This window comes from Bos grunniens, chromosome 23 (genome assembly GCF_055505025.1).
Source record: "Bos grunniens cultivar Pamir isolate PY7600 chromosome 23, Bosgru_T2T1.0, whole genome shotgun sequence".
NCBI lineage: Eukaryota > Metazoa > Chordata > Mammalia > Artiodactyla > Bovidae > Bos > Bos grunniens.
In genome coordinates this window covers 19,581,125-19,605,259 of record NC_141187.1, presented here as the reverse complement: position 1 = coordinate 19,605,259, position 24,135 = coordinate 19,581,125, and the positions used below count along the sequence as shown (strand labels likewise).

The following is a 24,135-nucleotide window of genomic DNA, read 5'->3' as shown; positions in this document are numbered from 1 at the left end:
TACTAAGCCCCTTTGAGAATCCGAAGAAAACTGTAAATCCTTTCTCCATAAATACATTTGCACATTTTGTATACAACTTCAGGGCATTCAGAGACTCTCTGAAACCATTCCATGAATATAAAGGATCTGTGAACCCACTGGACTCCAAGTTTAAGTGTCTCTGCTCTGAGATACTTATGAGATATATAAAGATATATGCCTGTATCTTATTACAAGCCAAAAGTATGACATCTTTTTTATGCCCCTTGTGGAACCAAATTGGCTTAGAACTAAAGTAGGAATTAAAATGTTTATGCCCATTAAAAATCCATTTTTGTCTTGAAAAAGGTTATACATCATTATCAGTGAACATGCTTCAAAAGTCCCTAAAGCACACCCAGTTGATTAAACAGTATTTGTTTTCTTTATGTTACAAACCCAAATTATGATGTCAAAGAACACCCGTTAAACTGTCTTTGGTACGTGTTCACTTTATGAATATGTGTAGAAGTATGCTTTTCATTAACATCAGACAAATTTGTTGTAACATTTCTAATTAAAGAAATTTACAGTGAACATAACAAGCCTAGTTTTCCCATAACATTCAAGGGATTGCTTACGTGGCTAGGAAAACTGTATTTCCACCCCGCACTTTCTTGATTCTCCAGGGTGGCCAAGCTGCCCTGGACAGTGCTCAGCAACCACAGCTGCTGCTCCCAGCTACCCAGCAGTTAAGAAAGATGGCTTGTATGTGTTGAACTTCCTGGGCTCTCTGGGAGATGGGAGCAGGAGTGTCAGAAAGCATCCTGGCTAAATATGTTGATACAGGCCTCCAGCATTTCCCTGGCCGGCTAGACACCCCTCCTCCAATATGACTAGTGGTCAAAATGAACATTTGGAGGGACTCGAAGTCTTTCTGCCCTTTATTACCGAACTCAACACACAATGACCACTCTAGGCCAGGAATTCCTGTTCATCAGCATTGCAGGTCAGCAAGCACAATTAAGGGGCTGCTTTAGGGACTTTACCAGGTTAGGAACCAGTGGGGGCTCTGGAGACTAATATGATCTGTATTCAGGGAGACAGAACATTCTGCAAAACAAGCAAAGCGGTAAATGAACAAACAGACAGTTCAAGATTTTATGTACTGATTTCCAAATGAATGTCATAGACAGAAAGTTCAGAGATAAAAGCAGCTCCCTAATTATAATGAAAGAAGACTTCAGAAAAGAAGTTGAGTGTTGAAGAAAAGATAAAACTTTGATGAGATGATAAAAGTGGGGAAAATACTGTAGGCTTTGGAGGCAGCATAAGTGCAGTTGTACAGGGAGGAAAAAACCTGATTAAAATATTCAAGCCAAGGATTCATTGAGAAGGGAAGTAGGAAATTAGAAAATAAAGGCCTTAGACACTTCGGGAAGGAAGAATTGAAAGTTTCTTGGCTAAAGAGTGATGAGTTCAAAAGGGTATTTTAAGAAGATCCAAATGGAGGTGCTATGTACAGTCAATTGGATTGGAAGCACAAGGCATGGAATTAATCACATGCATTCTATTTTAATAATTGTCATTCTTGAACACTAGCCATATAAAGAAGTGAGCTAGTTAAACTTAGGTTTCTCAGATTATCAAGGTTAATATTAATTTGAATTAATTTTCCAGAGTTTTTTTTTCAAACACATGGTTTATATTCTGGAAGTAATGATCTCTAAGAATTACCTTGTTTTTCCTAAGAGCAACTCATGCCACATTAGCTTTATTCCTTCTTGTTTGATGTTTCTAGGCAAGCAGATCAAAGAAATATTCTTGAAAATAGTATCTGAATTTCAGCAAAATGTTTTACAAAGTTTAGCATAATTTTTTAAATAGGTCAGTAGATAGCATAGTTATTACAGTTGATAGGATCGGGAAAATATAGATTTATAATACCATATATGAAAAAGACTTATTTGCCTATAAGTTTCTTATAATGATAAATAATAAATATTGTGACGGTACTGAAAAGGAAACATCACAATATCTTTTGTTTTGTTTCAGTGTCTAGGCACCATCTGAGAGGATGGACATTGACAAAGTGGAGGCCATCTAAAGGAGAGTAATAGGGGTGGGAGGAGGACCCCGAAGGCACGTCTCATAATAAGTGGTAGAAGGGACTTAAGGTGCTTGACCTGTAGAAGAGAAGAGGCTGTGAGATAGACAGTCTTCAAATATTTGAAGGACCTCCACCAGGGAGAGAGAACAGACTTGCAGGCATAGTCAAAGAAAGCAGGTAGATGTGAGGGATGTTCTGAAGGAAGGAAGAGACTAGGTGTTGGAGGAGCTAGGGATAAAGCTGCAGTGACCCTAAAGCACTGAGTGTGAGTTATTTCACCCTGAAGTGAAGGCCGGTCACCATGATACAGAGAATGTCTGAAAGGCATCCTGTTCGGGGCGGAAAGTTTAGAACTTCCTTTTGAGTGCTTTTGAAATACTGACAAAACTTCTCAGTAAAAATATCTATCTGACTGAATCAGCAGAAATTTTGGAAGCTGTATCTGAGGAATCTTAGTTTTTATCTGAATGATCAGACAGATTAGAAATTAATATATTTAGACCCTTAGGGGCAAGATGATGGCATCATTTCTGTGGACTGGATAATAATAAATGGGGTTTTTATATTTGTAACTTTCAAATATTACTGAATTAATGAACTATCTAAATAAAATGTTAGTAGAAGTTCTGGTTGCCTAATTTCAGAGCCACATGTCTTTGAACAGGGGTCTTGCATGAAGCCCTATCCAGAGTCTCCTGAGAACACACCTCCTCCTACACCAACAGCTCCATCAGCAGGCTCACAGCACTCGGGGAAGACCACATCAGGATCCCTAGGGAATGGGAGTGCTGGACAAGACTCGGCTAAGACCAAGCAAAGGAAAAGAAAAAAGGTTAATATATTCTTCTATTTCGTTTTCTTTCTTTTTGGTGCAAAGAAAAGAGATCTTGGGGCTTCCCTGGTAGCTCAGCTGGTAGAGAATCAGCCTGCAATGTAGGATATCCTGGTTCAATTCCTAGATTGAGAAGATCACCTAGAGAAGGGATAGACTACCCACTCCAGTGGAGTGGAGCTTCCCTGGATGGCTCAGATGGTAAAGAATCCACCTGCAATGTGAGTGACTTGAGTTTGATCCCTGGGTCAGGAAATCCCCGAGGGCATGGCAATCCACTCCATTATTCTCGCCTAGAGAATCCGCCTGGACAGAGGAGCCTGGCAGGCTACAGTCCATGGGGTCACAAAGAGACAGATGTGACTCAGCACAGCACAGGGAGAGCTTACTGAGTTCACAGGGATGGAACATGTATTCTGTTTTTCTCATTAATCAGATTTTAGAAACAGCCAATTTACAGCAAGATATTGATGTTTTCTAATACTTTATTATAAAAATTTTCAAACATACAAAAAAGTTAAAAGAATTGTAGAGTGAATACCATATATCTATCATCTGATTCTGCAATTAAAATTTTACTATGTTTAATATATTTACTATATTTACATTTACTTTATATGTATATCTGATTTATTCTTTTATCCATCCACCAGTTCTTTTTTTTTTGATACATTAAAAGGTAAGCAGCAGGCATCAGTATAATTTGTGCCAGAACACATAATTTTGTATAATGTATACATTATAAAGAAATTTATAATGTATACATTATACTTTTTTAAAAAAGGTAAAGTTTATATACAGTGTACCACTCAATTCTTAAGTATACCATTTGCTGAGTTTTGACAGATATATAAATACATTGTTTTCTGATACCCTCTCAAGATTACAAAAAACATTACTATCAGTTCCAAAAATTCTTTTACACCTCTTCCAGGCAATCCCGTCACCATCCCCAGAAAAGCAAACACAGTTCTGACTTTTTAGTTTTCTCTCTTTTCTCTCTTCTGGAGCCTCATACAAAGAGAATATAATATGTATACTCTTTTGTGTGAAATTTCTTTCACTCAGGGTATTTTTAAAGTTTATGTTTTTAAGTACAAGTGTAATTTATTCTTCTTTATTGATGAGTAAGTTGCTTGTATATCAGTTTACTCATTCTCATTTTGATAGTTAGGCTATGTCCAGTTTGGAGGGTATTATGAATAAACCTGTTACGAACATTATAGTACAAATCTTTATGGACAAATGCTTTCATTTTTCATAGGTAAATGAAATGAAATTACTAGCTAGAAATGAAATTATTGGATCATAGAGTAGCTATGTGCTCAGTTTTTAAAGAAACTACAAGAACTTTTTTCCCAAATGATTATATCATTTTATCCAAAGCTACAGTAATCACAACAGAATGGTACTGGCCCAAAAACAGAAATATAGGTCAATGGAACAAGATAGAAAGCCCAGAGATAAACCCACGTGCCTATGCTTAACTAATCTATGACAAAGGAGGCAAAAGTATATAATACAATGGGGAAAAGACAGTCTCTTCAATAAGTGATGTTGGGGAAACTGGATAACTATGTGTAAAAGCATGAAATTAGAACACTCTCTAACACTATACACAAAAACTCAAAATGGATTAAAGAACTAAATGTAAGACAAGATATATAAAATTCTTAGGGGGAAACACTAGGTAGAACGCTGCCTGATATAAACAAGATCTATTTTGATCTACCTCATAGGGTAATGAAAATCAAAATAAACAAATGGGACCCACTTAAACATAAAAGCTTTTGCAAAACGAAGGAAACCATGAACAAAATGAAAAGACAGCCCACAGAATGGGAGAAAATATTAGAGCCACTGCTTTTAATCACATGTCAGAAGATTTTGTAGCTTTTTTGTGTGTTTGTAATGTTCTATTTTTCTTTGGATGTTTTCCAAATCATATCTTTATTTTTGATTTTAAGCAGTTTGACCATGATATCCATAGATATGGTTTTCTGTTGCATTTTTTCTGTTTAGAATCCTCTGAGCCTCTTGAAAATTGAATACTTTTAAATTGAGGGGGGAATTATCAGCTATTATTTCTTATTATTTCTATTATCTGCCTCATGTTCTCTCTTCTCCCCTTCCGAGATTCCAGGTATATTTTCGTTAGTTACTTTGATATTGTTCAACGTGTGCCCGAAGCTCTGTTGAATTTCCTTTTCAATCTTTTCTTCCTGTTCTTCAGGTTGAATAACTTCTGTTGATCTTCCCTTATGTTCCAAACTCTATCTACTGTCCGTTCAGTCTTAACACTCATCCATTAATGTCTTGTTTCTGATATTTTGTTTTACAGTTTTATAATTTCCTTTTGATTTCTTTTTATAGTTTATTGTTATTTTTTAACTTCTTTTATTTCATAATAGCTGTTTTAAAACTCTCATATGATAAATTAACTATCTGGATTATTTTGATCTCCATTGAGTATAAGTCACACTTTCTTGTGTTGTTGCATGTCTAGTAATTTTAAATTATATGCTGGACATTGTGAGTAATATATTGTAGAGATTTCAGGTTCTGTAGTATTCCTATGAGAAGAGGTGGTGTTGGTGGTGTGTTCATATGTATGTTAAGCAGACTGTTTACTCTTCTAGATGGAACTCTATAAACTCCAAACTCAAATGCCTCTTCAGCAGCTAGACGCTCTCTTCCTTTATTTAGTTTTACCTTGGTTTCTTGGATTCAGTCCCACGAAGGAATAGCTTAGAAGTTAGTCAAAGATTTGGGTAAAATTTATACACTGAATATTTGTCTTCCTTTCTTTGATTCTGTCCTTTTTTGGGATTTTCTTTTTCTCTTTACCCCTACTGTGGTTGCCCTGAACTCTGAGCTACAGTTCTTCATGCTTCTAAGGCCCCGTGACCCTGTACTGACTAGGGCCTACCCTTAGGCTAAAACAGAAAAACAGAAAACCAACCCACAGCCATTCCCTCCTCCTATATATAGTACTCGCCCTTTCAGTTTTTGTCCGGGTGAGATCACTCTTTTGCTTTCAGGTACTTGTTTTTTATAATTTGTCCAAAATGTATACTTTTCTGTACACGTTGGTTGGCACAAGAGAAACTGTTTGCCACTACTAGTAGTGGAGCTGTGCCAAGATATCATCTTATAACTGATGGTGAGCACATTTAAATTTCATCCTCGTATCTGGATTCCCCCTTCTATTTTCAAAGTGACAGAGCTCAGTGCTTCTTTATTAAGGGAAACTCCGAACAATAAAGAACTTCTGTATTGTAAAGTAGTTCTAAAGAATTTCGGCTATAGTGCTTTCCAACTCATTCAGTAACTAAAACTAGAGTGTAAAATATTACTTAAGGACCTCCTCAGTGGACTTGCTTTACAAACTACGTAGAAATTTATAATTAACCTGGTAATTATGCATATGTAAAGTAATTTATTTATTTTTATTTACTTATTCGCATCTTCTACATTCAGGAAACTAAAAGTGTTAGTTGCTTGGTTGTATCCAACTCTTTGCGACCGCGTGGACTATAGCCCGCCAGGCTTTTCTGTCCATGGAATTCTCCAGGCAAGAATACTAGAGTGGGTTACCATTTCTTACTCCATATTCAAGCTCTTGCTATATTTTGATTTTTTACTCACTGGAAACCTCAGCTGTGATGGTACTGAAAGCCAAGGAACTTGATGTATAATCATATCTTAATACTGTCATTTTAATCTTGGGAGTGTCCCTTATCTTCACTGTATCACCTATAATGTGGGGAGTTGGGAAAGTTTAGCATAGATAATATCTTGTGTTTTTTCCAAATTTTATAATATATGAATCTTTGAATTTGGTGATTCTTTATTATCTTCTTTTCAAATACCTTTTCTAGTTAATTTCTTTAGTTTAAAAAAAAATCACTTCCTACTTACATAGAATGACAGATTACACAACATCTCAGTTAAATTTTGGAATGAGAAAATTAACTGTATTTAACTGTATTATACTATAGCCTTTAGCCAAGGAGTGGCCCAACTTCATCTGAAGGGAAATCCTCTATAAACTCGAAGAACTGAGAGAGCTCTGTGTACAAGAGTGAGAAGAAAAAAGACACTTGCCTGCCCACTCTGGTCATACATCAATCCATGTGGTCAGTGAGGGACAGAAGGCTACTAACCTTTCCCTTGCTCTGATTGGAGATACATATTACTCCTCTGTTACACCTCTGTAGAATCTAAAGTATCAAGTTTAACAGAAGATGTAGTCGTGAAAAGAGTAAGAGGGTTATCTGAGATTCCAGGTCCTTCTTAAATATTAGATTACCTGGCAAGGGGAAAGCTGAGAAAGGATTAAAAAAAAAGTTGTTTCTTCCCAACAGCTTTTATGTTGGGAAGAAAAGAGTCAGATAAGAGATCCTGGTGCAACCGAAGTTTCAGGGTAACTTCTTGTACTGCAGTTGAGTGTTGAAACTGTTGAAGAATTTTATTCAGTTCAAGTCAGCAAGGACAGAAGAGAGACAATGCCCAGATCCAGGAAGTATGGAGAACTCCGTGTGATACTTCCACTTCCAGTGTTGAGCAGCAGCTTCTGAATAAAAAGACATAACTAAAAACGAAATGGAAGAATCCAAGAGTGGAATATGAATACAGCCGGGGGAAGGGCAGCTGACACATGAAGAAGAATTTTATCAAGCACCTTGTTCTTGACTTTAGGAAATTAGGAGTTTAGTCCCCACAGAAATTCTGATAAATACACTATAGACAACAAGACTCAGTATTTTGTCAAACATGTGGGTTTCATTTTTGAAAATTTAAAGAATATTCCAAGATGTGGGCTCAAGCAGAATGAGAAAGCTAAATTGGTATATAAATCTAACAGTCTTCATATGTATTTATAACATAATATTTTTATTAGTGTAGCAAATACATAAATTTAATACTAATCCTTCTGTAACAGTTTTGAAGACTGTTAGAAAATTTATGAAGTCACTGCTGAAGTAAAAATTCTAAACTTGATATGAATTTTGAACTTAAACAGATTACTAGTACTTTGGTGAGGGAAGGGATGTTTACAGAAATGAGAAGGTATTTTTTGAGACGAAAACAATACTGCAGACACATTTGAGATGTAAAGATTTCCTTGCAAAGAACTCAGTGGGCAAATCAAGAGGGTGAAGAAGCACATGTGGTAACTTATGCTGGTGTTTGCAATGGCATAATTATAGCAGATAAACCAGAAATGGGCAAAAGAGAAATTTTAATGACATTTTTCACACAATTGAATATTCTTATTTTTATATAAGGTAACTTCTTATTTTTAGCAATGATAACATGATTCAAACAGGATGGCTTACTTGCTGCCATCTTACAAATAGTGGCCACAAGTGGTTTCTAACTTACACTTCCTTCTTCAGTGTTTTGAAGTCTATTGGATCTCCATGCCAGAAGTTCTGGGAGATTTTGACCAACATATTCTATACCAAAATAGAACTTATTTGGGAAAGTAAAGGAAGAGTCCCTCTGCAATGGCCATGTAGCAAAGAAATAAATCCACTTTTCAGATAGAAAGGAGCTTTCACAGAGGAAAGCGCTGGAAAACCCCTTACCCTCTTTGTCTGCAGGATATTGCCCTCTTAACAAGCTGGAATCAAGATTGCCGGGAGAAATATCAATAACCTCAGATATGCAGATGACACCACCCTTATGGCAGAAAGTGAAGAGGAACTAAAAAGCCTCTTGATGAAAGTGAAAGTGGAGAGTGAAAAAGTTGGCTTAAAGCTCAACATTCAGAAAACGAAGATCATGGCATCTGGTCCCATCACTTCATGGGAAATAGATGGGGAAACAGTGGCAGACTTTATTTTTTTGGGCTCCAAAATCACTGCAGATGGTGATTGCAGCCATGAAATTAAAAGACGCTTACTCCTTGGAAGAAAAGTTATGACCAACCTAGATAGCAAATTGAAAAGCAGAGACATTACTTTGCCAACAAAGGTCCGTCTAGTCAAGGCTATGGTTTTTCCAGTGGTCATGTATGGATGTGAGTGTTGGACTGTGAAGAAAACTGAGCACCGAAGAATTGATGCTTTTGAACTGTGGTATTGGAGGAGACTCTTGAGAGTCCCTTGGACTGCAAGGAGATCCAACCAGTCCATTCTGAAGGAGATCAGCCCTGGGCTTTCTTTGGAAGGAATGATGCTAAAGCTGAAACTCCAGTACTTTGGCCACCTCATGCAAGAGTGGACTCATTGGAAAAGACTCTGATGCTGGGAGGGATTGGGGGCAGGAGGAGGAGGGGACGACATAGGATGAGATGGCTGGATGGCATCACTGACTCGATGGACGTGAGTCTGAGTGAACTCTGATAGTTGGTGATGGACAGGGAGGCCTGGCGTGCTGCGATTCATGGGGTCGCAAAGAGTTGGACACGACTGAGCAACTGAACTGAACTGAATGTCCCCATGTTGTATGGGGTTGGCCAAAATGTCTGTTCTCACTTGTCTATGAGATCCTGATCAAACTTTTTGGCCAGCCCAACTCACAAAAGAGTCTTTAGCCTCACCAGGTACTTGATAATTGCATTTATTCTAATATAATCCAACTGGAACAAAGTACTTGGGATAAGAATCAAGAAAGCATTTTTTCTTTTTAAAGAAAAACTATGTGTGCACTTTTATATGAGTGCCAAAGTGAGGGGTTAAGATAATTTAATCCTTGTTATTGTGGGCACAGCAGTTATGTTATTTAGGGTATTGTTGGAATGAAATTGAGAAAGATACTCTAGAGTATATTCCTATTTGGCTTATTTCAGGTCTTGTTAAAAATAATTAAAAATAATCAAGCTCTCGTTTTATATTTTAGTCTTATTTCAGGTTCAGCTTGAATAATTAGATGCTCTTTGTAGGAATGTTTTAATTATTTTACTAGTTCATAATAATAAAAAAAATGCAAAGGGCACAAAAAATATATTTAAAAGGCACAGAAGGATGTACAGTGAAAAATGTTTCTTCTAACCCATATGCTCCAGACACCCATCTGTACTCCAAGAGAAAGAAATTCTGCACTGTTACTAATTTTCAGGGTGTCTTTGCAGAAATAACCTATGCTTAAATGAGCATGTACTGTTCAGCCTTTAAAAAAAAAAAAAAGCTGATAACATGGTTATCCAGTTGTACACCTGGCATTTTCTCAAACAGTATGTCTTATAGATAGCTCCATAGGAATCTATATGGAGCTGCCTCCTTCTTTATGGTGGTTGCTGTGGTTTCTATTGCATTGAATGAATGTATCATAATTGATTTTATGGTTCTCTCCTTGATGAACATTTGCTTCATTAATTCAGATAGTACAGCAGTGACTGTCTAGCTATCTGTATTATTTTTTGCCTGTATAATAATATATCTGCAGGATAAATCCTTAGAAATCATGAAATTGTTGGATCAAACATGGTTGTATTTTTTCATTTTGATAAGATTTGCCATTTCACTCTCAGTAGAGGTCATGCTAGATATACCTCTATAAGGAATTCTGAGCATGGTACTTCTGCAATGAGAGTGATAAGTAATACATGGGCTACTATTTCTTTCTCTTGATTCTTTAATGTTGATGACTTGGCATCTGGTACCTACTGCACTTTTAAGTAAATTAGCTTATCATTTCAAGAACATGGATGTGCTGTTTTTAATTTAAATAATAACCTACTGCTGTTGATAGCTAACATATGTCAGGCATTGTTCTAAGAGTTTAAACATATCAACTCATTTAATTTTCACAGCAACCCTATAGAGCAGTTAAAATTATTATCCTGTTTACAGATAAGGAAACTAAAATACAGGTATCTTACATGACTTGACAGAACTGGTAACTGAAATGGCTGGGATCTAGACCAAGGTATTTGAGAAGCCAGAGCCTACAACTAAATCATAAACATATAATACCTCTATTTCATTTTTTTAAAATCATGTTACATACATTTCTTGAGTTGAGATCCATACTCTTATTGCAAATAATCTTTTTCATTCTTGTGTCTTTGTGTACTTTCAAACTTGTCTTTTACAGATGAGGCAGATTAAAGTAATAGTTTCTGTTTTATTTTGTTTTTTTTGTTTTTTTTTCTTTTTCTTTTATTTTTTTTAAATTATTTTATTTTTAAACTTTACATAATTGTATTAGTTTTGCCAAATATCAAAATGAATCACAGAGGACACTTAGAAAACTAGGAACCAGGTTGAAATGATCTTCTATGGCCATCCCCTGTATTATAAATAAATATATAGCAGTTTTACATTTTTTATTTTAAAATTGATGACTCTCAGGTTATTTCAGAAATACATCCAACAAGCTCCCAAGACACATTTATAGTAATAAATGTTTAAATGTTTTTTTTAAAAAATAGCTTCCTGTAGTTCTTTCAGCAAGCTCACATGACACTTTTCAACCGCTCACAACCGGCTCTATTCTCCTGTACCTTGACATGCAGGCCTAGGTGAAATATTGGGGGCATAAAAATTGCATTTGGTTGGTCTGCTTGGAAGGGGTCATGTAAAAGTCATCTTTGATTTGCTAATGGAATTTTTTTGTTGTTGTTAGATGTAGTATATGGCAGCACTGATGTGCATCCTAAGGGAAAAACCGTCCATTTTATAAAAGTTTATTTTCATATTTTATACACTGTAGTTGTGTTGTGTGTTTTTGATTTAGTAACAATTTATGTGTTTTTCTGTCGCAGAGCACTGCGGCCTGTGGTGTTGAGGCTCACAGCGATGCCATCCAGCCCAGCCACATCAGAGAGGCCATCCGACGCTACGGCCACAAGATTGGCCCCCTTTCCCCATTCACAGTACGTAATAACAGAGTTATAAAAAGTTATATTTATAATCTGAAAGAATTTTGATTTTCAAGTGGTCAAATGAAGCAGCAGTGGAATTGTTGAAAGCAATTTGTGGTAGCTGTAATTTTGTTGTATAAAAGTGGCATAATTCTCTTGGGAAATAAGAGTTAGTCATTTTTGTCTCTTTTTGGAAGAACAGTTTTTTTCTCTACAAAATATTATTTTCTTTCAATTACAAATTATGCTTTTTTTTTTCCTTGGGGCTTATATTTTCTATTTTTCAAAGCTTAGGTTTATAAAACTTTTTTTGTCAAATTATATGTATCCAAATATTGCTAGAAGCACTTTATATTTTAAAATTGGTTAGATTGGCAATACCACTTCTATCAGATGTTCTGCTCCTAAACATACTTTGAGTTGGAAGAAGAAGAAATGATTTCTCTACTGGCTTTGAAGTAGGCTGAAAGGCAGACAGTCTTCCACATCTTCAAATGGTTTTAAAGCTTATAATCAAGGTTTGTTTTTTTTTTTAATGGAGAATTAAAGACTTTATATTTCAACAGCCTAAAGAAAGAGTGTGTGTATGTGTGTTAATTAAATGCTCATCTTATGGCTCTTTTAAGAAAAATCTTTATTCATGTTAATATAACTTTCTCCAAGTCCTTCTCTGTTTATAAGGGATTGGTTTGATTTTCAGAAAGCTAGGTTTGATTTATGACTAAAGCACAGTATAATTCACCATTTGTTTCATTTTTTCATATTCACATCTACTTTAACACACTAAAGCAGAATATGTATGTGTAACATTACACATACGTACGTACATAGCATATGTTTTTTCCTGAGTGGATTTTGCTATTATCTGTTGATAGAAGTCATAATTTCTTCAAAATTATCTCATCATCTTTTTTCTTGTGTTTCAGTTAAAGAGAATGCTTTCTTAGCATTCTTTGTTTTCATTGGTTATTGTTAATCATATGCATTATCAATATGACCACGAGAATGTGTCAGAGCTTCTTTGTCTCTAGAAGCTTTCTATAATGGTGACAATTATTTTCACTTGTGGTTAATGTATTAAATTTGTCATATATATGATTCATCATATTTATATTAATCATATGTTACTGATTAAGCAGTGTATCCTTTTGCATGAGTGTTTTTAGGTTATTACAATTGAAAGAATGAAGTCTGTATCTCTTGTTTTATTTTTCTCCTACATGACAAGTGAGACTATTTTATGTGATTAGCCAAAAGGAAGATGAGATTTAGAGAAATATGAGTTGATTGGAAGAGTTTAAAAACCAACTGAAATTGAAAGAACCAATTTATAACAAAGGATTAAAATTTTCAGATCCATAGATAAGAGCCAAATAATGACTAATAGTCTGAGGCAATGGAATAGAGAGAGAAGAAAAGGGCAGAGTTGATAATAATCTAGAACTAATTAAAGGGTAGCAAAGAGAGACAGGGGTTTTGAGAAATAACCTAAAATGGTTACTAAAAGTAATGGGTAAAATTACATAAAGGAAAATGTATCTACTATAAGGGGAAATCTCCTAATCACAAGGTCTGTGATGTTTCTTCACATGGAAGTGGTGGTGGTGGTAAGCTCATTAATTCTTCAAGTTTTTTGTTTTTAAAAACACTGGTCAGATCACCTGAGAACCATCTTGGCTGATGACACTGTGTGTCTGTGTATACTTATATATTCATTCCTCCGTGTCTAACCTGATAGTCATGTATTGTTGCTTTTATAATCCAAGATTGTAGTATGTGGCAGGAAATATACTTGAAATATTCAGTGTGTGTGTGTATGTATTCAAATATAGTTTAAGATGATTTTTGTCTAATAAACATATAACCAATATGGTTTTTTAAACTAATAATTCAATTTAAAAATGCTTAGTGTAAATAGATCTGGAAAATAGAACAAATAAGCCATGATCTTGAAGGCCCGCTTAGCCACTGCCAGAGCAGATGAACAGCGTCAACAGCAGATGGGAAAGAAGGCCAGCACAGGCGGACACTGAGTCTTCTTCACGCCTCAGGCCTTGAATGGTCTACTCCATTACCCGGGACTGTAAGGATCTGCCCGGCCCACAGGGCTGTAGACGCCCACTCCATTGTCTGTCATGAGTAGTAGGATCAGGCAGTATTACGTATTACAATACAGAAATCTGCCTTTTAAAGTTAAATTTCTCTTTAAAGTAGAATAGATTTGCAGACCACATATGCTAACAGTGTGAGCGCCGATCCTGGTTCCCTCGTACCTTCACTGTTAAGAGGAGACTCTCCTGATGCTGGGAGGATGCTGATGCTAAGTTCCCTGATGTCCACTCCCTGAGGTGATATATGATGCTGCTCTAGGGACACTTTGCTTCCTGGGCTTTGGGCTGTGGCTCCTAAAAGGAGAGGAGGCATGTGGGCTGCTTTTCTAGCAACCTTAGACTGGAACTAAATTATGCAGAAAGGCTGAGCTAACTTACCTCCAGTATGAAATTTCCTTTGTAAACTAAAATCGCCATTAGCAGCTAGTTTATATTTATGAAACATAGAGATTCTGTCTTTGCAGCATGTCATTCTGAACATAAAGTGCTTGTCTAATGGTGTATATAAATGAGATATCTCATTTAGATTACCCATAACTTGACTGATACATAGTTTATTCCTAAAACTATGAGACTAATTTGGAGAATTAAAATGACAACCAGTAGGTTACTTGGAAACTGAATCCCAGCGTCAACCAGTAAAGCCAAAAAATTGTGCTTTTGATGTGGCATCATTCTGCCTTCTACTGTATGACTTGTGAAATGATTGTACAAATTTACACCATTATAGATTTCAGGAATGCGGTTCATTATATGAAGAATTGAAAGTGAGTTCTTCCCCTTGGAATAATAAGTTGAAATGGTAGAAGAAAGGAGTGATTAAAGCCATGGAAGGTGGAGGGGAGAAAGGAGAACAAGCAGCGCTTTGCACTGAGTAGCTGCTGTGTTGGAGAGGGAGGGGACAGTGTGACGGAACAGCAGTTTCCTGCCATTCATACAAGGCTGTGGAGACACTTACAAACCTCCAGTCCCCACTCAGCCAATTACAACTATATTGCCTTTGGCATGTTGGTTTTACTCAGTGACTTCTTTCTTTTCAGTGTTTTCATTTATTCTCAATCCTTTGCAGAAGATCAGAAGAGAGTATCGTACCTAGAAGTTAAAAGATTAACTTAGATTAAGCTGAGGTTAATTTAAGTTAGATTTTTTTTTTTTTTTTGCAACTTTTCCCATGGCTGTATACCTGATCTTCTGTGGTGGAGACTTAGCTTCTGTATCTATCTTAAATACTTAAGAACATTTAAAAAGACTAGTTTACCTTTTTTTAATTATTGATTTTTCCTAAATAATTCTGAAAATCACTTCAGAGCCTGTGACTTGTAGTCATTACAGTACTTAGCAAACTGGGGTATCCTGAGACATTTTGATGCTTGTCATCTTATCCTTTTATGCATTGTAGTTGGCATTATATAAAATTATATTGCATGGTGATTGACCTTAGAACCAAATGGCCAAGATTAAGATCCCAGCTCTGCACCTACTAGCAAAGTAGCCTTAAGGAAGTTCCTTAACCTCTCTATGGATCAGTTACCTCATCTGTAAAATGGGCATAATAATAGAACATACTTCATGATAGAATCTAAGGGGTACTGTGAACTTGACAAGTGATAAGCTCTTAATGTATTTCATTAATAATAGTAGAAGTAATAGTATTGGAAGTAGCAGTAATAGCTGGAGTGTATTTTCTAAAAAAAATCAGGTAAAAATACAAATGGAATAAAGTAGAAACCATTTCCCCCACCACCAAACACACAGATACACACACACAGAAGCCTCACTTTGTAATCCTAGAAAAAACTAAAATTTGAATTATAATGTGACTTCTTTACAGACTTATAGTTTATACCATTAAGATATAAATGCTACTTAAAGATTATTATCCCTGAGAATAAATTAATGTTCATTTTCACTTTTTAAGTTGATCATGGTTGAAGAGGAACTAAAAAGCCTCTTGATAAAAGTGAAAGAGGAGAGTGAAAAAATTGGCTTAAAGCTCAACATTCAGAAAACGAAGATCATGGCATCTGGTCCCATCACTTCATGGGAAATAGATGGGGAAACAGTGGCAGAATTTATTTTGGGGGGCTCCAAAATCACGGCAGATGGTGATTGCAGCTATGAAATTAAATGACACTTACTCCTTGGAAGGAAAGTTATGACCAACCTAGATAGCATATTAAAAAGTAGAGACATTACTTTGCCAACAAAGGTCCGTCTAGTCAAGGCTGTGGTTTTTCCAGTGGTCATGTATGGATGTGAGAGTTGGACTGTGAAGAAAGCTGAGTGCCGAAGAATTGATGCTTTTGAACTGTGGTGTTGGAGAAGACTCTTGTGAGTCCCTTGGACTGCAAGGAGATCCAACCAGTTCTAAAGGAGATCAATCCCGGGTGCTCTTTGGAAGGAATTATGCTAAAGCTGAAACTCCAATACTTTGGCCAACTCATGTGAAGAGTTGACTCATTGGAAAAGACTCTAATGCTGGGAGGGATTGGGGGCGGGAGGAAAAGGGGACGACAGAGGATGAGATGGCTGGATGGCATCACTGACTCGATGGACGTGAGTTTGAGTGAACTCCGGGAGTTGGTGATGGACAGGGAGGCCTGGCGTGCTGCGATTCATGGGGTCGCAAAGAGTCAGACACGACTGAGCGACTGAACTGAACTGAAGAACATTAATGGATTTTTTTTTTTTTACCACCACTGTCATATTAAAAAACAAGGTCTCAGCAACTGAGTGTACATAGTTTCCACTTGATTTTTGCTTACTATTTAGGTTTTGCTTACTAGCTCCTGTGAAACAGAAATCTATGGAACAAATGGCACAGCCTCAGATTTATAAAGCTTCATCAAATTCAGTTTATATGAATTTATATATTTGTGTAAGTTATTGTAAAAAGGTTTTCAGAGGCTGTTGTATGTGTCAAAGTTGGTATGATTTTTAAGCATAAATTATTACTAATCTCATTTTTCTCAGTTTTTAAAATTTCCTCATTTTACCAATTATGAAAATAATGCTAGTATGTTAGAAAATTAAAATATAAAAAAGTAAAGGATAAAATAAAACTTATATTAAGAAACTTTTAGGGCCTTAAAAAAACAGTATAGCAAAAGCTTTAAATGAGTTTTTCTATCAGACAATTAATTGGTACTTAATTGTTTTAATTGAATTTAATTGTGTAACAGAAGAGTATTTCCTTGCAGCCTAAAGATTCAGATGCTTTTGGTAATGGTTTGTTTTCAAAAAAAAAAATCATGGAATATTCTTGTTCAGGTCAAAGGACAAGAAAGCATTTTAAAATGTGAATGAAGTAGATTTTACAATTAGAGCATTTTGTTTTTTTCTCTTGAAGAAAACACCTGCAAAGAATAACTCAGCGGGCTGTGTTATCTATCACGAAAAAGATGGTCAGACATGTGTTTCCTCTAGACCCCGGCTGTGTACAAGCAGTGGGTGGTGCCCCTGGTTGCCTCCTCTGAAGCGCAGTCCCGTGCTCAGTGAGAAGTGCTGGAAATGGCTGACAGAAAACCGGGTCTGTAATTTTGAAAGCCAGAGAAAGCAAACTGTGTACACCAAGGGGATGACATAATCCCATGTGTAATGCCTAAATATATTAGTTTCTCCTGAATGATATTCACAGTGGAAAGCTATCTCACCCTCCTGAACTTACATGTTACCATGTGGCTCTCCATTGAAGCAGAATAGTAAAACTAAAATTTCTCATTTAAGCATGGTCATTTATCTGAATGGTACCTAAGTGTGTCCCTAGAGGTGAGCGGCTTCAAAACCCACTCAGCTGTCTTAAATTGTGAGACATCTGGCTGAGCATTTTAAAACTGGCTAAGACTTGAGAAGGGCTCCCCAGGTGGCTCAGTGGTAAAGAACCTGCCAGCCAATGCAGGAGACGAGGGTTCAGTCCCTGGATCGGGAAGATGCTCTGGAGAAGTCATTGGCAAACCCACTCCAGTGTTCTTGCCTGAGAAAGCCCATGGACAGAGGAGCCTGGCGAGCTATAGTCCATGGAGTCACAGAAGAGTCAGAGATGACTTAGTGACTGAACAGCAACAAAGACTTGAGAAAGTTGTTTGATTCCGTCTCAGAGAAGCTTTGCCTTGTACCCAGTGGCACCTTGTAAGTGAATGACCCGGCGGGCTCTGGAATCCAGCCTCTGGACTCTAGGCTGACTACTCTTCCCTGTGGCCATTTACTTTGATGTGTTATGTCTATTAGGGATGCTGGAGACGCTCTCATATCATTGGTTCTTCATAAATATTCACGATAGACAAATAAGAGTCAAAAATAAGAAATTTCCTTTAAGAAATCCTCATGTTAAACTTTTAAAAACAGAAGTGGCATAGCATATTGCTTTGACTATTTTAATATAGAATTTCACATTCATGAATAATTCTTATGTCTTGAGCACATAAAATTTGTCTGCATCTTATGTGTTCAACCTGGAAAATAAAATGTTATAAAATATTAATTTTAAAATGTAAATACCAAGTAGAAATTGTGGATGAATTCATAAATATTTTTAAGAATATTTTTTAACTGGAAGTAAAAATTTCTCAGTCTATTTTTTGTAAGTACTAAATCTATCATGTAGGTTGGAGCCAAGTACCTTTTCATAGGTATGGGCCACTGGTTCTCAGAAAACAAATTTGATGTGTGGCATATTTATTATCATATGGGGCTTCCCAGGTGGCACTAGTGGTAAATAAAGAATCTGCCTGTTAACGCAGAAGAAGCAGGTTCGATCCCTGGGTTGGAAAGATCCCCTGGAGGAGGAAATGGCAACCCACTCCAGTCTTCTTGCCTGGAAAATTCCATGGACAGAGGAGCCTGGAGGGCTACAGTCCATGGGGTCACAAAGAGTTGGACATGACTGAGCATCTGAGCACACACACACACATATTTATCATATAAGAATAACCTAAAATTTAGAAAAGGGGTAAAATTTTTAATTTAGTTTTTAATTTTCAAATAAGGTGGGGCAGAAATGTTAATTACAAGATTTATTGTGTCAAGTTATGTGAAATAATGGTTTCTTTAGGTCATAAGCAGTTGAATATTAGAAATCTAATGATCCAACTAACACAGTATTCACTTGCGGATTACTTCGGGAGAGAACGTTTGAAATGTAGTAGTAAAAATACTAGAAGACTTCTTGAGAGAGAGTCATTAGAATCAGAAAAGTATTAGTTGATTAATAACATACAATATTTGTATAGGAACTTTTCATTTATTTTGTGTTATTCTTACAACACAGCAAGATGAGTGTTGTTTTCCCCACTTTATAGGTAAGAAAATTGATATTTAGAGAAAAATCAGGAAACCAGTTTAAGATTACATCATGACAAGAGCTAAATAGAAATACTCTGTGGCTCACAGGGACCACAGGCTTCAATGAATCCTCACTAATCTTCCTCATTAACTCCCTCTTTGCAGATTGGCCTCTATTCTTAACTGTTTAAGTGGTCTTATTGTGAAAATGTGAAATAGCATTTCCTAAACTACATTGCATAGAAGACAAGTGTTCTAAGAGGAATTTAAAGATGCTCCATAAGAGAAGGGTTTCTTTATCAAATATTCCAGAAATCTGATTGTTATATGTAGAAGATCCACTCTGAAAATCTCATTCAGTAGGAATAGAGAAGATGTTTCAAAATCAAAGTTATGTTGTAACATTATATTCATCACAGTATCTACTTTATTTCCACATTTTATTTTATTTAAGCATTAAGAAATTTCAGTTCACAAATATAACAGTTTTTAATAATGATCAACACAAACCTGTAATAGTCTTGCCTCAAAAGAGAAATACTAAGAAATTTTTGCTCAAAAATTGTTTCACTAACAGTATCTAATAAGTGCTGATATTTTTAAACTGATTATGTTTAAAGGGGATCAATATATGGATTTCTTATTCAAGCATAACTCTTCATGGTTTTCTGGAAATATTTTTAAGGTGTCTTAAAACTCTATAAGCTATTTAAAGTGAAAATGAAAGTCACTCAGTTGTGTCTGACTCTTTGTAACCCCATAGACTGTACAATCCATGGAATTCTCTAGCCCAGAATACTGGAGTGGGACACCTTTCTCTTCTCCAGGAGTTCAAAGTTTCAGTGTCGGATTTGTTTGGCTTTGCCTCTTGAAGCCAGGTTTGGTGAATTCATTACCGATACTTTTTCTACTGTTGTAAGCACAACGTCTTATTCTATATTGCTAAGTAGAGTTGGCATAATCATGTTATATGTTTACTTAATGTTTCTTAATCATCAGACAGAATTCAGGGAGAAGGGACAAGAGATCTTATGTCATCTGAGCATTCTGCAGTAACAGCTTACATTGGGACAGCCCATGAATTTGTCTACAAAGAGTTGCCCAGTTCCGTTTTGAAAAATTCTGGTGTTATTAACAGCTGGTTTGTCTCTTCAGTAAACAGGGACATTTTGCTTTGTTTCTGCCTTAATATCAGCAGTAATAACCTCACACTTGGTTCAGCGTGAGCTGTATACACCCAAAGGTGACATACTGCCTTGCAGTTTTAGAGTGTTTATTTGGACTGCTTTAAATATCAAAACAAACAAGAACCTGAAAGGCCAGAATTCCAAGACATAACTTCCTAAACAACAAAATATTTACAAGAAGTTCAAATATAAAACACAAGATGACAGAACCCTTATTTTGAGTAGCACAAAAAATTGTAAATGGGCATCCACATCAGACATCTAAGAGGCCCCTAGAAATCCTGCAGAGAATCCTAGAATTTTCAGGAAAATAATTTGAAAAAGAGACAGTCAGAGTCCTCTAGTGGGGGTCGTGGATTTGAAGTAGTTTAAGAAGCTAACTTATCTCTATTCATTGTAAAAGGCAGGCTGTATGGTGGAGAATAGAGGAAGAATTTGAACATGAGTGCACGGAAGAAGCAGTAATTGACAACTGAGAAGCTTTTTGAGCAGAATATTCTAAAAGGACCACATCTTGAAATTTGAATGTGTTATTGTACTTCCTAGGTTTTTGCAATCTTCTGAGAGAGTGGAGAGAGAATAGAAAAATATTTTGAGTGACTCCCGACAGGAAATTATTTTTTCTTTTAAAAATTCACAGGATTCTTTCAACTCATAAATTCATGAAAGCAGCAAAAATATTAGTTGGGAGGAACCAAACTAAGCTGAGATATTTCTGAGCTTAAAAAGTATGGCCTAAAAATGGCAAGAAATTTTCCTTTTAAGTCTACAAATAAGATTGTAAACATTGAGTTAGACATAAACTCAATATATTAAATTGCCAAGGTTCACCTAGCAAAAATATCATTTAAATTTTTCAGTTAATATTTCATATCTAAAGTAGTTGAATATTAGAGAAGAACACATTAATTTTATTGGGATAGATTCTTTATTAACCATTGCCAGAAACATCTAATAGTCATAGCGTGTTTGGTTTAAGTAAAACATTCGTGTACTGTTTTATTGATAGTGTGACAAAAATTCCCTCCAGACAACCATGATGAGAGCCTGTTGAAGTGGAGATGATTTACTTTTTGATGATTTCTTAAATAGGGTTACATACTTTAGTCACCCAAATACAATCATTGAACTGTCACTTAATTTACTGATGTCGTTGTAGAGTTAATTCCTACAACATAATAAGTGGATTGTTTTTAGTGGAAAATTTACACCTTCCAAAAATGAAACTGATACCTGGGTCTTATTGTGCCCAACATATATTTAAGACTGTATGCAAGGTAGGGAAAAAAATGCAGGAAAAAAATAATTATGCCTTGTTTTCCTGACTGGTGTTTTAATTATGATTTGATTTAAACCAAATCCCCCAGGCTGTGTATGCACAGATCAAATATTCCACTCCCACACACCGCCTCTGTATGACCCCAAGCTGTGAGAAGAGAAAATTCATAGCCCATATGTCAGTCAGATGTTAATTCTTGCCCTGGCACCTGGAGAGGCTCTCCCACCTGACTGGAGTGCGTTCACAGTTCTGGGCGTATACCCAAGATATGGAGTAGGCTCTCCAGATCTGGAAGTATTTTGGCTGATGAGTTGGCAGAGGGCACGAGGGCAGAGCCCAGGGTCAGGTTCTGAATTTGCCTAGGTGCATTCAAGGTGACAGTTGGGCAACTGTGCCCCTGCTGGAGAGACCAGGGGAGGAGTATCTGAGTTGCCTCTCTGGCTTCAGAAGTTCACAGCCCGGACTGCAGGTTCCTGTCAATTCCAATTCAAACACTTGTGCAGATTTTATAGTTTCCAGGAGAGAAGTTAAGGACTGTTCTTCTGGCCCTGATTTAATTCTGCATTCCTGATCTAACCTGAACCACCCATTCCCATATGCTGGACTAATTAGGTTAAGAGCCTAATAAGTAAATAAGTTGTAGTTGACAAGCATTCCTCCTTGAAGCAAGCTTTTGGTGTTTAACGCAAAGACAGGGGGTGTGGAGAAGAGGAGGAAAAAGAAGGGAGAGGAGAGGAGGAAAAAGCAGTCCCGAGCTGCACACTGAGCTTTTCTCTGAAGCCACTGTCTAAAGATGACGGTATTGGGAATTGATTCTCACGTGAGTGAATGAACCTCACTTCCAGTTTTGGTGACAGCAGCATCTTGCACCCACACAACCAGTTCACGAGTGGTTAAAGGCAAAATGAATAAGGAGGCAGGACAAGACTGCACTGCTCCAAGTCAGTCTGCCATGTGCCAGTGCTGGAAAAACAACTCGAAGTATATGCCTTCCTGATAGCATGAGGTACCCTTCATGCAAAGGACAGCACTTGCTTTCTTAGTTTGGTTTAGATGGTAGCAGTTCATCTGATAGAATCCTTATTGGTACGATTGAACTAGACATGATTTAGAAGTGGAAGTGCTGCTGGGTACCATCCCCACATGGCCTGAGATCCTTACAGCTCTGGTGTCTCCGTTTAATAGTTCAGTAAAAGTTGCTAAACGTGTATTAAAAATCTGTTGAAAGGGGGCTATACTGTATGGAGATGAGGAGCTGGATGTTCCATACAGTGAAGGAGATGCTCAGCTGCACGTGTAAGCCATGCCCTGTGGTTGGTGTTGCGGGGGTGGGGGCAGGGGGGAGGAACACACAAAAGAGGCCACTGGCTGCTGAGCCACTAACATTTAAACTGAGTTTATGAGATGGAGGTAAAGGAAATGAGTGAGAACTGTGAAAAGACAGCTCGGGCAGAAAGAAGAGCAGGAATAAAATGAGGGAAAATAAAATGTAGGAAGATAGAATGGCTGTTTGGACCAGGGTAAGCGTGTTGTTTGGAAGGAATGATGCTAAAGCTGAAACTCCAGTACTTTGGCCACCTCATGCAAAGAGTTGACTCGTTGGAAAAAACTCTGATGCTGGGAGGGATTGGGGGCAGGAGGAGAAGGGGACAACAGAGGATGAGTTGGCTGGATGGCATCACCGACTCAATGGATGTGAGTTTGAGTAAACTCCAGGAAATGGCGATGGACAGGGAGGCCTGGCGTGCTGTGATTCATGGAGTTGCAAAGAGTCGGACACGACTGAGTGACTGAACTGAACTGAACTGAACTGAACTGAAGGGACTGAGTCTGGAGTGCACTGAGCAGGCGAAGCGTCGAAGGTCGGCTGATGACAGTTTGAGAGGGATTTTGAATCCCAGGCCAGTTTATATGGACTCCATCACGCAGGCCAGCGGTTATCTAATCATGCTTTACAGAAACCCCAGATTATTTTACATGTCTTCTGCAGAATAATAAAGCGTTTTCCCTAAATAGTACAGATCAGCTTTTCTCTGTCATATATATTGAGTTTTCAGGAAGATTTTATTTGGAAAATTTGTTTGTAAACAACAGGTACGGTTAGCAGGGAGCAATTTTAGAGTTTTTGAGCAAGGCATTCATATGAACAAACATGAATTCTGGGAAGAAAAAAAAAGTAACCCAGCTAATGGGATGGAGGAGGGTTTGGGGTTAGGAGATGTAATTGGCCAAGAGACTGATCAGGTGGCCACCGCAGTATTACAGGCCAGAAGACAGAACAGCCTCTGCCGAGGCAGTGACACTGAGAGCAGAGAAGATGGGGCTCTATTCAAGAGACATTTGCCATAAAGAACAAGTAGAACAAGATCCTGAATGAAAGAATGATAGATGACAAGTTTGTGATTTAGGTCAGTGCATAAAGCAGATAATTAGAAATAGTCCCAAGAATAAACTCTCTACCTAGATGCTTACAGAAAATTTGCATTAGCTTAAAGATTCAACAAGAAAACTAATTTCAAGGGGTTTTCCTTGGGGGAAGGAGGGACAGCTCAATGCATGGCTC

At 36.9% G+C, this 24,135-nt stretch overlaps 1 protein-coding gene across 40 annotated transcripts in view; it reads left to right on the top strand.

The window, feature by feature from the left end:
• Positions 1–24,135, top strand: part of SUPT3H (SPT3 homolog, SAGA and STAGA complex component) — a 442,887-nt gene that overhangs the window by 309,571 nt on the left and 109,181 nt on the right. For 28 of the 40 annotated variants that reach the window (XR_015153255.1, XR_015153253.1, XR_015153252.1 and 25 more), the window contains 2 exons: positions 2,733–2,900; positions 11,617–11,727. Coding sequence is in view for 33 of the 40 variants with exons in the window: in XM_086371946.1 (XP_086228072.1) it covers positions 2,733–2,900; positions 11,617–11,727 (279 nt within the window). In the remaining 7 variants the exon portion in view is untranslated. Of the gene's footprint in view, positions 1–2,732; positions 2,901–11,616; positions 11,728–15,744; positions 16,790–17,175; positions 20,894–24,135 lie in introns of those variants that run through there. The other 12 variants (XM_086371967.1, XM_086371949.1, XM_086371963.1 and 9 more) reach the window with 2 other exon arrangements.